General features: G+C 59.9%; 1 protein-coding gene across 1 annotated transcript; it reads right to left on the bottom strand.

Annotated features, from left to right (window-relative positions):
• Positions 1 to 231: 231 nt before the first annotated feature.
• On the bottom strand, positions 232 to 16,570 carry LOC308232728 (histone-lysine N-methyltransferase SETD1A-like; the record flags this gene model as incomplete). Its single annotated transcript, XM_080639962.1, has 10 exons — positions 232 to 3,518; positions 3,619 to 3,756; positions 5,384 to 5,503; positions 10,921 to 11,031; positions 12,124 to 12,287; positions 13,369 to 14,056; positions 14,167 to 14,271; positions 14,965 to 15,185; positions 15,268 to 15,370; positions 16,458 to 16,570. Coding segments are annotated over 10 exons (1,937 nt in total), but the record flags the coding sequence as incomplete, so codon positions are not given.
• Between the last annotated feature and the right edge of the window lie 296 nt (positions 16,571 to 16,866).

Genomic DNA, 16,866 nt, shown 5'->3' with positions numbered 1-16,866 from the left:
CGCCCTCTCACCTCATTGGTTCGCCGAGCCCCACCGCTCCAACAAGACCACGCCCCCCCCCGGGGGCTCTTCCCGCGCCTCAACACCCCCCCCCCCGCCGCCCCGCCGCTGCCCCCAATGACCTGGGGGGAGCCCCAAAACCCGGCGATTTCAACCCAAAACCGTGCCCCCCCCCCCCCCCCCAACCTGCCCCGTATGGGGGGGACCCCCCCCATGACTCGAGGCCTCCCAAAGCTGAACGGTCACTTTATAAAAAGGGGGGCCCGGGGGGGTCCCCGATATGGACACTATGTACAGGGGGGGGATGTACAGAGGGGGGCGGGGCCTCCGCTAAGCCCCGCCCACAACGAACCCCTCCCCACCCCACCCCCCCCGCGGGTTTCTACAAGAAACAGCCGAGGAGGAGGAAGGGGGGGGGGAAGGGGGCGGGGCGTGGTGACGTCACGGTGATGACATCACTGGGGGTGGCAGTGAGGTCATGGTGGTGGCCGGAGGTCAGTGGAGGTGGCCACAAGTCAGTGGAGGTGGCCACAGGTCAATGGAGGTGGCCACAAGTCAATGGTGGTGGCCACAGGTCAATGGTGGTGGCCACAAGTCAATGGTGGTGGCCACAGGTCAATGGTGGTGGCCACAAGTCAATGGTGGTGGCCACAGGTCAATGGAGGTGGCCACAAGTCAGTGGAGGTGGCCACAGGTCAGTGGAGGTGGCCACAGGTCAATGGAGGTGACCACCTCAACCCAACGATGGTGGCCACAGGTCAATGGAGGTGACCACCTCAACCCAACGATGGTGGCCACAGGTCAGTGGAGGTGGCCACCTCAACCCAGCAATGGTGGGCATAGGTCAATGGCAGTGGCCACAAGTCAATGGAGGTGATCTCCTCAACCCAACCATGGTGGCCACAGATCAATGTAGGTGGCCACAAGTCAATGAAGGTGGTCAAAAGTCAAGGAGGTGGCAACCTCAACCCAACAATGGCCTAATCCTCCAACCCTGGTGGCCCCACATCAACTCTGGTGGCCCCACATCAACTCTGGTGGCCAACTCAATGCAACAGTGCTGACCACACTCCAACCGTGATGACCACCTCATCCCAACCATGGTGGCCACAGCTCAGTGGAGGTGGCCACAGTTAATGGAGATGGCCACAGGTCAGTGGAGGTGGCCACAAGTCAACGGAGGTGGCCATAGGTCAATGGAGGTGCCAACTTAAACTTAACAACGGTGGCCACAGGTCAACGGAGGTGGTCACAGGTCAATGGAGGTGGTCATAAGTCTACGGAGGTGGCCACAGGTCAATGTAGGTGAGCATCTCAACCCAACGATGGTGGCCATAGGTCAACAGAGGTGGCAAAATCAACCCAACAATGGTGGCCACAAGTCTATGGAGGTGGCCATTGGTCAATGCAGGTGACAACTTCAACTTAACAACGGTGGCCACAGGTCAACGGAGGTGGTCACAGGTCAGTGGAGGTGGCCACAAGTCAACGGAGGTGGCCATAGGTCAATGGAGGTGACCACCTCAACCCAACGATGGTGGTGGTCACAAGCCACTGGAGGTGGCCACAACTCAATGGAGGTGGCAACCTCAACCCAACCATGGTGGCCACAGGTCAATAGAGGTGGTCACAAGTCAACGGAGGTGGTCACAAGTCAATGGAGGTGGCCACAGGTCAATGGAGGTGGCCACAATCAACGGAGGTGGCCACAGGTCAATGGAGGTGGCAACCTCAACCCAACCATGGTGGCCACAAGTCAATGGAGGTGGTTACAAGTCAATGAAGGTGCCAATGTCAACCCAACCATGGTGGCCACAGATCAATAGAGGTGGCTACAAGTCAATGGAGGTGAACACCTCAACCCAACCATGGTGGCCACAAGTCAGTGGAGGTGGCCACGAGTCAATGGAGGTGGCCACAAGTCAATGGCGGTGGCCACAAGTCAATGGCGGTGGCCACCTCAACCCAACCATGGTGGCCACAGGTCAATGGAGATGGTCACAAGTCAATGGCGGTGGCCACAAGTCAATGGAGGTGGCAACCTCAACCCAACCATGGTGGCCACAGGTCAATAGAGATGGTCACAAGTCAATGGAGGTGGCCACAAGTCAATGGTGGTGGCAACCTCAACCCAACCATGGTGCCCACAAGTCAATGGAGATGGTCACAAGTCAATGGCGGTGGCCACAAGTCAATGGAGGTGACAACCTCAACCCAACCATGGTGGCCACAGGTCAATAGAGATGGTCACAAGTCAATGGAGGTGGCCACAAGTCAATGGTGGTGGCAACCTCAACCCAACCATGGTGGCCACAAGTCAATGGAGGTGGCCACAAGTCAATGGCGGTGACCACAAGTCAATGGTGGTGGCCACAAGTCAATGGAGATGGCCACAAGTCAATGGCGGTGGCCACAAGTCAATGGAGGTGGCCACAAGTCAATGGTGGTGGCAAGCTCAACCCAACCATGGTGCCCACAAGTCAATGGAGGTGGCCACAAGTCAATGGAGGTGGCCACAAGTCAATGGAGGTGGCAACCTCAACCCAACCATGGTGCCCACAAGTCAATGGAGGTGGCCACAAGTCAATGGAGGTGGCCACAAGTCAATGGTGGTGGCAACCTCAACCCAACCATGGTGCCCACAAGTCAATGGAGGTGGCCACAAGTCAATGGAGGTGGCCACAAGTCAATGGAGGTGGCAACCTCAACCCAACCATGGCGGCCACAGGTCAGTGGAGGTGGCCACAAGTCAATGGAGGTGGCCACAAGTCAATGGAAGTGGCCACAAGTCAGTGGAGGTGGTTATAAGTCAATGGTGGTGGCATCCTCAACCCAACCATGGTGCCCACAAATCAATGGAGATGGTCACAAGTCAATGGAGGTGGCAACCTCAACCCAACCATGGTGGCCACAAGTCAATGGAGGTGGCCACAAGTCAATGGCGGTGACCACAAGTCAATGGTGGTGGCCACAAGTCAATGGAGATGGCCACAAGTCAATGGCGGTGGCCACAAGTCAATGGAGGTGGCCACAAGTCAATGGTGGTGGCAACCTCAACCCAACCATGGTGGCCACAGGTCAATAGAGATGGCCACAGGTCAATAGAGATGGCCACAAGTCAATGGCGGTGGCCACAAGTCAATGGAGGTGGCCACAAGTCAATGGTGGTGGCAACCTCAACCCAACCATGGTGGCCACAGGTCAATAGAGATGGCCACAAGTCAATGGCGGTGGCCACAAGTCAAGGGCGGTGGCCACAAGTCAATGGCGGTGGCCACCTCAACCCAACCACGGTGGCCCCAGGCCGCCGGCGGTGACCTCCTCCCCCCCGCTGGCCCCCGCGCTCAGTTGAGGGTCCCGCGGCAGCTCTCGGTGCGGCACAGGCAGGGGATCTTGGTCTCCTCGATGGGGAACTTGTAGTCGTAGGTGATCTCCTCATTGACCCCAATGGGCTGCTTGGAGTAGATGACGATCTTCTTCTGCGCCTCGATGGTGATCACCTTGGCGTAGCAATTGGGCTGCAAAAGGAAGGGTTGGGTTGGGGGTGGTGGCAAGGCCTCGGTGTGGGGCAGGAGGCGGGGACGACACGCGCTGTGGGGCAGGGTGTGGGGCGCTCACGGTGCAGCAGTGGTTGATGAAGCGCGCCAGGTTGCCGCACTTGGTGGCGTCGATGATGGTGTCGTGGTCGACGCGGAAGAGGTAACTGCTGCCGATGCCCTCCTGCGCGTAGCGCTTCTCCCGCATGTCCGCCACCACCTGCGGGGGGGGCAAGGGAGGGCACTTAGGGGGTGGTTGGGGGTCTCTATGTGGCGCTTGGGGGTCAATGGAGGGGACTTAGGATGTGGTTGGGGGTCAATGGAGGTGGTTGGGGGTCACTTAAAGGTGGAGGGAGGTGACTTAGGGGGTGGTTGGTGGGCAATGGAGGTGACCATGGGGTGGTTGGGGGTCTTCATGGGGTGCTTGAGGGTCAATGGAGGGGACTTATGGGGTGGTTGGGGGTCTCTATGTGGCGGTTGGGGGTCAATGGAGGTGGTTGGGGGTCAATGGAGGTGACCATGGGGTGGTTGGGGGTCTTCATGGGGTGCTTGAGGGTCAATGGAGGGGACTTATGGGGTGGTTGGGGGTCTCTATATGGCGGCTGGGGGTCAATGGAGGTGGTTGGGGGTCAATGGAGATGCCCATGGGGTGGTTGGGGGTCTTCATGGGGTGCTTGAGGGTCAATGGAGGTGACCATGGGGTGGTTGGGGGTCTCCATAGGGCGGTTGGGGGTCAATGGAGGTGACCATGGGGTGGTTGGGGGTCTTCATGGGGTGCTTGAGGGTCAATGGAGGGGACTTATGGGGTGGTTGGGGGTCTCTATGCAGCAGTTGGGGGTCAATGGAGGTGGTTGGGGGCAATGGAGGTGACCATGGGGTGGTTGCGAGTCTCCATGGGGAGGTTGGGGGTCAATGGAGGGGACTTAAGATGTGGTTGGGGGTCAATGGAGGTGGTTGGGGGTCACTTAAAGGTGGAGGGAGGTGACTTAGGGGGTGGTTGGGGGGCAATGGAGATGCCCATGGGGTAGTTGGGGGTCTTCATGGGGTGCTTGAGGGTTAATGGAAGGGACTTACGGGTTGGTTGGGGGTCTCTATGTGGCGGTTGGGGGTCAATGGAGGTGGTTGGGGGTCAATGGAGGGGGCTTGTGGGGTGGTTGGGGGTCTCTATACGGTGGTTGGGGGTCAATGGAGGTGGTTGGGGGTCACTAAAGATAGAGGGAGATGGCTTACGGGGTGCTTGGGGGTTAATGGAGGTGGCCATGGGGCAGTTGGGGGTCAATGGAGGTGGCCACGGGGCAGTTGGGGGTCTCCATGGGGGGAATGAAGGGTCAATGAAGGGCACTTAGGGGGTGGTTGGGGGTCTCTATGCAGCATTTGGGGGTCAATGGAGATGGTTTGAGATCAATGGAGGTGGTTGGGGGTCAATGGAGGTGGCCATGGGGTGGTTGGGGGGCTCCATGGGGTGGTTGGGGGGCGATGGAGGGGACTTAGGGGGTGGTTGGGGGTCTCTATGCGGCAGTTGGGGGTCAATGGAGGTGGTTGGGGGTCAATGGAGGTGGCCATGGGGTAGTTGGGGGGCTCCATAGGGTGGTCGGGGGTCAATGGAGGTGGTTGGGGGTCAATGGAGGGGGCTTCGGGGTGCTTGGGGGTCCATGCAGGTACCTGTGGGGTGGTTGGGGGTCTCCATGGGGTGGTTGGGGGTCAATGGACAAGATTGTGAGTCCCTATGGGGCGCTGTGGGTCTCTATGGGGCGCTGTGGGTCGCTATGTGTTGCTGTGGGTCGCTATGGGGCGCTGTGGGTCTCTATGGGTCACTGTGGGTGGCTATGGGGCGCTGTGGGTCTCACCTGGCGGATGTTCTGCCCCACATACTCGATGACCATCTCATCGGCTGCAATGGGCTCCATGGCAAAGAGGCCCCACTCATGGATGCGGCTGCGGCCAAAGCGAAGGCGCTTCTTCCGGAACTGGGAGACACGGAGAGACCATGGAGAGAGCATGGAGAGAGCGTGGAGAGAGCATGGAGAGAGCATGGAGAGAGCATGGAGAGAGCGTGGAGAGAGCATGGAGAGAGCATGGAGAGAGCGTGGAGAGAGCATGGAGAGAGCGTGGAGAGAGCATGGAGAGAGCATGGAGAGAGCGTGGAGAGAGCATGGAGAGAGCGTGGAGAGAGCATGGAGAGAGCATGGAGAGAGCGTGGAGAGAGCATGGAGAGAGCGTGGAGAGAGCGTGGAGAGAGCGTGGAGAGAGCGTGGAGAGAGCATGGAGAGAGCATGGAGAGAGCATGGAGAGAGCATGGAGAGAGCGTGGAGAGAGCGTGGAGAGAGCGTGGAGAGAGCGTGGAGAGAGCATGGAGAGAGCATGGAGAGAGCGTGGAGAGAGCGTGGAGAGAGCGTGGAGAGAGCATGGAGAGAGCATGGAGAGAGCATGGAGAGAGCGTGGAGAGAGCATGGAGAGAGCGTGGAGAGAGCATGGAGAGAGCGTGGAGAGAGCGTGGAGAGAGCGTGGAGAGAGCGTGGAGAGAGCATGGAGAGAGCATGGAGAGAGCATGGAGAGAGCGTGGAGAGAGCATGGAGAGAGCGTGGAGAGAGCATGGAGAGAGCATGGAGAGAGCGTGGAGAGAGCATGGAGAGAGCATGGAGAGAGCGTGGAGAGAGCGTGGAGAGAGCATGGAGAGAGCGTGGAGAGAGCATGGAGAGAGCGTGGAGAGAGCATGGAGAGAGCATGGAGAGAGCGTGGAGAGAGCATGGAGAGAGCGTGGAGAGAGCGTGGAGAGAGCATGGAGAGAGCATGGAGAGAGCGTGGAGAGAGCGTGGAGAGAGCATGGAGAGAGCATGGAGAGAGCATGGAGAGAGCGTGGAGAGAGCATGGAGAGAGCATGGAGAGAGCGTGGAGAGAGCATGGAGAGAGCATGGAGAGAGCATGGAGAGAGCATGGAGAGAGCGTGGAGAGAGCGTGGAGAGAGCGTGGAGAGAGCGTGGAGAGAGCATGGAGAGAGCGTGGAAAGAGCATGGAGAGAGCGTGGAGAGAGCGTGGAGAGAGCATGGAGAGAGCATGGAGAGAGCATGGAGAGAGCATGGAGAGAGCGTGGAGAGAGCGTGGAGAGAGCATGGAGAGAGCGTGGAGAGAGCATGGAGAGAGCGTGGAGAGAGCGTGGAGAGAGCGTGGAGAGAGCGTGGAGAGAGCGTGGAGAGAGCGTGGAGAGAGCGTGGAGAGAGCATGGAGAGAGCATGGAGAGAGCATGGAGAGAGCATGGAGAGAGCATGGAGAGAGCGTGGAGAGAGCATGGAGAGAGCATGGAGAGAGCATGGAGAGAGCGTGGAGAGAGCATGGAGAGAGCATGGAGAGAGCATGGAGAGAGCGTGGAGAGAGCGTGGAGAGAGCGTGGAGAGAGCGTGGAGAGAGCATGGAGAGAGCGTGGAGAGAGCATGGAAAGAGCATGGAGAGAGCGTGGAGAGAGCGTGGAGAGAGCATGGAGAGAGCGTGGAGAGAGCATGGAAAGAGCATGGAGAGAGCATGGAGAGAGCATGGAGAGAGCGTGGAGAGAGCGTGGAGAGAGCGTGGAGAGAGCGTGGAGAGAGCGTGGAGAGAGCATGGAGAGAGCATGGAGAGAGCATGGAGAGAGCGTGGAGAGAGCGTGGAGAGAGCGTGGAGAGAGCGTGGAGAGAGCATGGAGAGAGCATGGAGAGAGCGTGGAGAGAGCATGGAGAGAGCGTGGAGAGAGCGTGGAGAGAGCATGGAGAGAGCGTGGAGAGAGCATGGAGAGAGCATGGAGAGAGCATGGAGAGAGCATGGAGAGAGCATGGAGAGAGCATGGAGAGAGCGTGGAGAGAGCGTGGAGAGAGCATGGAGAGAGCGTGGAGAGAGCGTGGAGAGAGCGTGGAAAGAGCATGGAGAGAGCGTGGAGAGAGCATGGAGAGAGCGTGGAGAGAGCATGGAGAGAGCGTGGAGAGAGCGTGGAGAGAGCGTGGAGAGAGCATGGAGAGAGCGTGGAGAGAGCATGGAGAGAGCGTGGAGAGAGCGTGGAGAGAGCGTGGAGAGAGCATGGAGAGAGCGTGGAGAGAGCGTGGAGAGAGCGTGGAGAGAGCATGGAGAGAGCGTGGAGAGAGCATGGAGAGAGCATGGAGAGAGCGTGGAGAGAGCGTGGAGAGAGCGTGGAGAGAGCATGGAGAGAGCGTGGAGAGAGCATGGAGAGAGCGTGGAGAGAGCGTGGAGAGAGCGTGGAGAGAGCATGGAGAGAGCATGGAGAGAGCGTGGAGAGAGCATGGAGAGAGCATGGAGAGAGCATGGAGAGAGCGTGGAGAGAGCATGGAGAGAGCGTGGAGAGAGCGTGGAGAGAGCGTGGAGAGAGCATGGAGAGAGCATGGAGAGAGCATGGAGAGAGCATGGAGAGAGCGTGGAGAGAGCATGGAGAGAGCATGGAGAGAGCATGGAGAGAGCGTGGAGAGAGCATGGAGAGAGCGTGGAGAGAGCGTGGAGAGATTATGGAGAGAGCATGGAGAGAGCGTGGAGAGAGCATGGAGAGAGCGTGGAGAGAGCGTGGAGAGAGCGTGGAGAGAGCATGGAGAGAGCGTGGAGAGAGCGTGGAGAGAGCGTGGAGAGAGCATGGAGAGAGCATGGAGAGAGCGTGGAGAGAGCGTGGAGAGAGCATGGAGAGAGCATGGAGAGAGCATGGAGAGAGCATGGAGAGAGCATGGAGAGAGCATGGAGAGAGCGTGGAGAGAGCATGGAGAGAGCATGGAGAGAGCGTGGAGAGAGCATGGAGAGAGCGTGGAGAGAGCATGGAGAGAGCGTGGAGAGAGCGTGGAGAGAGCATGGAGAGAGCGTGGAGAGAGCGTGGAGAGAGCGTGGAGAGAGCATGGAGAGAGCATGGAGAGAGCATGGAGACATGGAGACATGGAGAACATGGAGAACATGGAGACATGGAGAACATGGAGAACATGGAGACATGGAGACATGGAGACATGGAGAACATGGAGACATGGAGACATGGAGACATGGAGAACATGGAGAACATGGAGAACATGGAGACATGGAGACATGGAGAACATGGAGACATGGAGACATGGAGACATGGAGACATGGAGACATGGAGACATGGAGACATGGAGAACATGGAGACATGGAGACATGGAGAACATGGAGAACATGGAGAACATGGAGAACATGGAGACATGGAGACATGGAGACATGGAGACATGGAGAACATGGAGAACATGGAGACATGGAGAACATGGAGAACATGGAGAACATGGAGAACATGGAGAACATGGAGACATGGAGACATGGAGAACATGGAGACATGGAGACCATGGAGACATGGAGACATGGAGACATGGAGAACATGGAGAACATGGAGACCATGGAGACCATGGAGACATGGAGACCATGGAGACATGGAGACATGGAGACCATGGAGACCATGGAGACATGGAGACATGGAGACATGGAGAACATGGAGACATGGAGACATGGAGAACATGGAGACATGGAGAACATGGAGACATGGAGAACATGGAGACATGGAGACATGGAGAACATGGAGAACATGGAGAACATGGAGACATGGAGAACATGGAGACATGGAGACATGGAGAACATGGAGACATGGAGAACATGGAGACATGGAGAACATGGAGACATGGAGACATGGAGAACATGGAGACATGGAGAACATGGAGACATGGAGACATGGAGACATGGAGAACATGGAGACATGGAGACATGGAGACATGGAGACATGGAGACATGGAGAACATGGAGACATGGAGAACATGGAGACATGGAGACATGGAGAACATGGAGAACATGGAGACATGGAGAACATGGAGACATAGAGACATGGAGACATGGAGACATGGAGACATGGAGAACATGGAGACATGGAGACATGGAGAACATGGAGACATGGAGACATGGAGACATGGAGACATGGAGAACATGGAGACCATGGAGACATGGAGACCATGGAGACATGGAGACATGGAGACATGGAGACCATGGAGACCATGGAGACATGGAGAACATGGAGACATGGAGACATGGAGACATGGAGACATGGAGAACATGGAGACATGGAGACATGGAGACATGGAGACATGGAGAACATGGAGACATGGAGACATGGAGACATGGAGACCATGGAGACCATGGAGACATGGAGACATGGAGACATGGAGACATGGAGACATGGAGAACATGGAGACATGGAGAACATGGAGACATGGAGAACATGGAGACATGGAGACATGGAGAACATGGAGACATGGAGAACATGGAGACATGGAGAACATGGAGACATGGAGACATGGAGAACATGGAGACATGGAGAACATGGAGACATGGAGAACATGGAGACATGGAGAACATGGAGACATGGAGAACATGGAGACATGGAGACATGGAGAACATGGAGAACATGGAGACATGGAGGACATGGAGACATGGAGACATGGAGAACATGGAGACATGGAGACATGGAGAACATGGAGACATGGAGAACATGGAGAACATGGAGAACATGGAGACATGGAGAACATGGAGACATGGAGAACATGGAGACATGGAGAACATGGAGACATGGAGAACATGGAGAACATGGAGACATGGAGAACATGGAGACATGGAGAACATGGAGACATGGAGAACATGGAGACATGGAGACATGGAGAACATGGAGAACATGGAGACATGGAGAACATGGAGACATGGAGAACATGGAGAACATGGAGAACATGGAGACATGGAGAACATGGAGAACATGGAGAACATGGAGAACATGGAGACATGGAGAACATGGAGAACATGGAGAACATGGAGACATGGAGACATGGAGACATGGAGACATGGAGAACATGGAGAACATGGAGACATGGAGACATGGAGAACATGGAGACATGGAGACATGGAGACCATGGAGACATGGAGAACATGGAGACATGGAGAACATGGAGACATGGAGAACATGGAGACATGGAGACATGGAGACATGGAGAACATGGAGACATGGAGAACATGGAGAACATGGAGACATGGAGAACATGGAGACATGGAGAACATGGAGAATATGGAGACATGGAGACATGGAGACATGGAGACATGGAGACATGGAGAACATGGAGACATGGAGACATGGAGAACATGGAGAACATGGAGACATGGAGAACATGGAGACATGGAGACATGGAGAACATGGAGAACATGGAGACATGGAGAACATGGAGACATGGAGACATGGAGAACATGGAGAACATGGAGACATGGAGAACATGGAGACATGGAGACATGGAGAACATGGAGACATGGAGAACATGGAGAACATGGAGAACATGGAGGACACGGACACAGAGGCCACCAAGCCCGGGGGCCTCGGTGCTGAGCCCACCTTGAGCTGGTTGAGCTTGAGGAGGTCGCTGTCGAGCAGCGCCGTGGAACCGATGGCGCTGAGGAGGCGCCGCTGCTCCGAGCGCCGCTCCGAGAGGATGCGGTTGGGACCCTGCAAGGGGGGACCGGGGTCAGGTCCCAGCACCGAGAACGGTGCTGCTGGACCAGGATGGTGCTGGCACCATGGAGGTGGTGGTGGGACCATGGAGGTGGTGGTGGCACCATGGAGGTGGTGGTGGGACCATGGAGGTGGTGGTGGCACCATGGAGGTGGTGGTGGGACCATGGTGGTGGTGGTGGCACCATGGAGGTGGTGGTGGGACCATGGAGGTGGTGGTGGCACCATGGAGGTGGTGGTGGGACCATGGAGGTGGTGGTGGCACCATGGAGGTGGTGGTGGGACCATGGTGGTGGTGGTGGCACCATGGAGGTGGTGGTGGCACCATGGTGGTGGTGGTGGCACCATGGAGGTGGTGGTGGCACCATGGAGGTGGTGGTGGGACCATGGAGGTGGTGGTGGGACCATGGAGGTGGTGGTGGGACCATGGAGGTGGTGGTGGCACCATGGAGGTGGTGGTGGGACCATGGAGGTGGTGGTGGCACCATGGAGGTGGTGGTGGCACCATGGAGGTGGTGGTGGCACCATGGAGGTGGTGGTGGGACCATGGAGGTGGTGGTGGGACCATGGAGGTGGTGGTGGCACCATGGAGGTGGTGGTGGCACCATGGAGGTGGTGGTGGCACCATGGAGGTGGTGGTGGGACCATGGAGGTGGTGGTGGGACCATGGTGGTGGTGGTGGGACCATGGAGGTGGTGGTGGGACCATGGAGGTGGTGGTGGCACCATGGAGGTGGTGGTGGCACCATGGAGGTGGTGGTGGGACCATGGAGGTGGTGGTGGGACCATGGAGGTGGTGGTGGGACCATGGAGGTGGTGGTGGAACCATGGAGGTGATGGTGGAACCATGGAGGTGATGGTGGGACCATGGAGGTGGTGGTGGGACCATGGTGGTGATGGTGGGACCATGGTGGTGATGGTGGGACCATGGAGGTGATGGAGGGACCATGGAGGTGGTGCTGGGACCATGGAGGAGATGGTGGGACCATGATGGTGATGCTAGGACCACAGTGATGGTGGTGAGACCATGGTGATGGTTGCACCATGGAGGTGATGGTGGGACCATGGTGGTGGAGCTGGGTCCTGACCTGTGTGTCGGGGGCCTGGGGGTGCCGCTGCTGGTGGGGGTGCAGGTACCGGTCCTTCTCCCTCCGGCTGATGGGGTAAAAGCCTTCGCTGCGGGCACTGCCCGTGCGGTGACACCGGAGCTGCGGCCACCGGCGCGGCCACCGCGGGCTGCTGGGCCGGGTCAGTGCGGGGGGGTCAAGGAGCAACGGCACCACCAGGGCCACAGCGGCCACCAAAGGGACCCAAAACCCATCCCGTGTCCCCATCGCCCATCCCCGCATCCCCATCGCCCATCCCCGCATCCCCATCGCCCATCCCCGCATCCCCATCGCCCATCCCCATGTCCCCATCACCATCTCCATCTCCCATCCCTACATCTCCATCACCATCACCATATCCCCATCCTCACATCCCATCAGCATCCCCGTGTCCCCATCACCCATCCCTACATCTCCGTGTCCCTATCACCATCTCACTCACCCATCTCCATGTCCCCATCACCATCCCCATGCCCCATCACCCATCCCTACGTCCCCATCCCCACGTCCCCATCACCATCTCCATGTCACCATCACCATCCCCATCACCCATCCCTACATCCTCATCTCCATCTCCCATCACCCATTTCTACATCTCCATCACCATCTCCATGTCCCGATCAACATCTCCATCTCCCATCCCCGTGTCCCCATCACCCATCCCTACATCCCCATCACCCATCGCTACATCCCCACCCCCACGTCCCCATCACCCATCCCCACATCCCCATCACCCATCCCTACATCTCCATCCCTACATCACCATCCCCACGTCCCCATCCCCATCTCCATCACCCATCCCAATGTCCCCATCACCATCCCTACATCCCCATCCCCATCCCTACATCCCCATCACCATCCCCATGTCCCCATCACCCATTCCTACATCTCCATCCCTACATCACCATCCCCATGTCCCCATCCCCATCTCCATCACCCATCCCTACATCCCCATCACCATCCCTACATTCCCATCACCATCCCCACGTCCCCATCACCATCCCTACATCCCCATCCCCATCTCCATCACCCATCCCAATGTCCCCATCCCCATCCCTACATCCCCATCCCCATATCCCCATCACCATCTCCACGTCCCCATCACCATCTCCACGTCCCCATCACCATCCCCACGTCCCCATCACCATCCCCACGTCCCCATCACCATCCCCATCACCCATCCCTACATCCCCATCCCCACATCCCCCCCCCGTCCCGCCGGGATATCCGTGTGCTGCACCCAGTGGGTGTCATTGAGCCAGTGGCTCCCGCTGTCCTCCTGCAGGAGCCTCTCGTAGGTGACCTTCAGGAACCTCATGTCCTCGGCGTCCAGCCCGGAGCTCCAGATATCGTACAGGATCGTCATCTGCTCGAACTCGCTCCGCGGCGCGAACCCTCCCTCCTCCTCCTCCTCCTCCTCCTCCTCCTCCTCCTCACTGCTGCTCTCCTCCTCCTCCTCCTCGCTGCTGGACGCAGGGCTCAGCCGCTGCCTCTTGCGCCGCGCCGGCGCCGCCGCCTCCATCACCACCTCCTCGGGCGCCTCCAGCACCTCAGCCCCGTCCACGCACGGCTCGGTTGGCGCCGGGGCCATGGCGTAGTTGTGCTCCAGGAGGATGCTCCCCGCTCCCCGCCACGCCGCCACCGGCGCTCGCTCCCCGTCGTGGCTCAGCGCGATCGTGGCCAGCACCGCCAGGTCCCCGCCACCAGGGGGCGCCCCGTGCGCCAGCTCCAACAAGGAAGTGGCCCCCAAGCGCTCGGCCGGAGGGCGAGGAGGCGGCGGGCGGGGACGCCGCTGGGACGCGGAGGCGCCCCCTGGCGGGCCGGCGGGGCCGGCGCTCGACGGGGCGGCCCCGCCGGGCTCCTCGGCCCAGGCCTTGACCAAGGCCGCGTGGTCCAGGGGGAGGTTGGAGATGGGGCGGGGGGGGCGGGGGGGGGGCGCTTGAGGGGGGTCGCGGCGGCGGGGGGGAGGGGCGGGGGGAGGGGGGGGAGGGGGCAGGGGGGGGGTTGGGGGGCGGGGGGGTGGGGGGAGGGGCGCGGGGGGGGAGGGGTCCTCCAGCAGGGTCTTGCGGCGCTTCTTGGGGGGGGGGAGGAGGGGGAGGGGGGAGGGGGGGCGGGGGGGAGGGGGAGGGGCTGGGGGGGGAGGGGGGGGGAGAGAAAGAGAGAGGGGGGGTTAATGGGGAGATCGTAAGGGGGGGGGTAAAGGGATGGGGGGGGCAAAAGGGATTGGGGGGAACCTAAATGGGGGGGGCAAAAGCGATGGGGGCGCAACGGGGGGGACCCCAAAAGTGATGGGGGGGAACCCAAAGGGGGGGGGCAAAAGTGATGGGGGGGAACCCAAAGGGGGGGGGCAAAAGTGATGGGGGCGCAATGGGGGGGGGAAGTGATGGGGCACAATGGGGGGGACCCCAAAAGTGATGGGGGGGGCAAAAGTGATGGGGGGAACCCAAATGGGGGGGGGGGAGTGATGGGGGCCCAATGGGGGGGGGACCCAAAAGTGATGGGGGGGAACCCAAATGGGGGGGGGAACCAAAAGGGATGGGGCCCAATGGGGGGGGACCCCAAAAGTGATGGGGGCAGCCAAATGGGGGGGGGGGGGCAAAAGTGATGGAGGGGACCCCAAATGGGGGGGCCTAATTGGGGGGGACCCCAAAAGTGATGGGGGGCTCAAATCGGGGGGGGGGTGGACACCAAATGTGATGGGGGGTGAAATGGGGGGGACACCCCGAAAGTGATGGAGGGGACCAAAAGTGATGGGGGAAGCCATAAATGGGGCATAGGACCCATAAGTGGGGGGGGACCCATAAGTGGGGGGGGGCCCCTTACCTGGTTTAGGGCTGGGTGGGCGGGGGGGCGCAGGGGGGTCCTCGGCTTCATCCTCGGAGGAGGAAGAGGAGGAAGAGGAGGAGGAAGAAGAGGAAGAAGAGGAGGAGGAGGAGGAGGAAGAGAGGAGGAGGAGGAGGATGGGGGGGGGGAGGAAGAGCTGCCCCCCCCCCGGTACAGGGAGGAGGCTTCGCTGGGGGGGGCCTCCTCTTCCTCTTCCTCCTCTATGGGCACACACATGGGGGTCAGGGCACCCCCCCTTTGGTTATGGGGTACCCCCCCCCCCCCCCATTCCCTGTATCCCACCGTTGCCATGGCCACGAGCATCCCCCCCCGGGGGGGGTTCCCCCTTCGTCCTCCTCCTCCTCCTTCGTCTCTGGGGGGCTGCTTCCTCCTCCTCCTCTTCCTCCTGGGGGGGGCACAGAGAGGGGTGAGGGGGGGCGTGGGGGGGTTTGGGGGTGCCAATGGGGGTCCCAATGGGGGCTCCATAGGGGGGTTTGGGGGTCTCAATGGGTCCAATTGGGGGTCCCAATGGGGGGGGTTTGGGGGTGCCAATGGGGGTCCCAATGGGGGCTCCATGGGGGGGTTTGGGGGTTCCAATGGGGGGGTTTGGGGTGCCAATGGGGGTCTCAATGGGGGGGTTTGAGGGTCTCAATGGGAGTCTCAATGGGGGGGGTTTGGGGGTTCCAATGGGGGTCCCAATGGGGGCTCCATGGGGGGGTTTGGGGGTTCCAATGGGGGGGTTTGGGGTGCCAATGGGGGTCTCAATGGGGGGGTTTGAGGGTCTCAATGGGAGTCTCAATGGCGGGGGTTTGGGGGTTCCAATGGGGGTCCCAATGGGGGCTCCATGGGGCGGTTTGGGGGTTCCAATGGGGGGGTTTGGGGTGCCAATGGGGGTCTCAATGGGGGGGTTTGAGGGTCTCAATGGGAGTCTCAATGGCGGGGGTTTGGGGGTTCCAATGGGGGTCCCAATGGGGGCTCCATGGGGCGGTTTGGGGGTTCCAATGGGGGGGTTTGGGGTGCCAATGGGGGTCTCAATGGGGGGGTTTGAGGGTCTCAATGGGAGTCTCAATGGGGGGGTTTGGGGGTTCCAATGGGTCCAGTTGGGGGTCCCAATGGGGGGGGTCCCAATGGGGGGGTTCATGACGGCTCCCAATGGGGGGGTCCCAATGGTGGGGGTTTGGGCGTTCCAATGGGGTCTCAATGGGGCAGGGTTAGGGGGTTCCCATGGGGGTCTCAATGGGGGGTTTGGGGGTTCCAATTGGGGTCCCAATGGGGGTGGGGTTGGGGGTCCCAATGGGGGCTCAATGGCGGGGTTTTGAGGTCCCAATGGGTCAAATTGGGGGTCCCAATGGGGGTGTCCATGGGGGCATCCAAATGGGGGGGTACCAATGGGGGAGTTCCAATGGGGGGGATTTGGGGGTCCCAATGGGGGGGTCCCAATGGGGGGGGATTTGGGGGTCCCAATGGGGGGGTTCCAATGGGGGGGTCCTCACTTTGCCTGAGGAAGACTCCTCGGATGCTTCCTCCCCTTCGCTGTCCAAGCGGAAAAGCTTCCGGCGCTTCCCGGCTGCTTCCGGGCGGGGGGGGCCGGGAATGGGGCCCTTGTCTGGAATGGGGGGGGTCAGGAAGGGGAGCACAGGGAATGGGGGGGTTGGAATGGGGGGGGTCAGGAAGGGGAGCACAGGGAATGGGGGGGTTGGAATGGGGGGGGTCAGGAAGGGGAGCACAGGGAATGGGGGGCTTGGAATGGGGGGGGTCAGGAAGGGGAGCAGAGGGAATGGGGGGGTTGGAATGGGGGGGGTCAGGAAGGGGAGCACAAGGAATGGGGGGGGTAGGAATGGGGGGGTTGGAATGGGGGGGGTTGGAACGGGGGGGTCGGGAAGGGGAGCACAGGGAATGGGG

The sequence above is a fragment of the Psittacula echo genome, assembly GCF_963264785.1.
Source record: "Psittacula echo genome assembly, contig: SCAFFOLD_127, whole genome shotgun sequence".
Taxonomy (NCBI): Eukaryota; Metazoa; Chordata; class Aves; order Psittaciformes; family Psittacidae; genus Psittacula; species Psittacula echo.
Note: the sequence above shows the minus strand (reverse complement) of the source record. Positions and strands in the feature narration are given on the sequence as shown.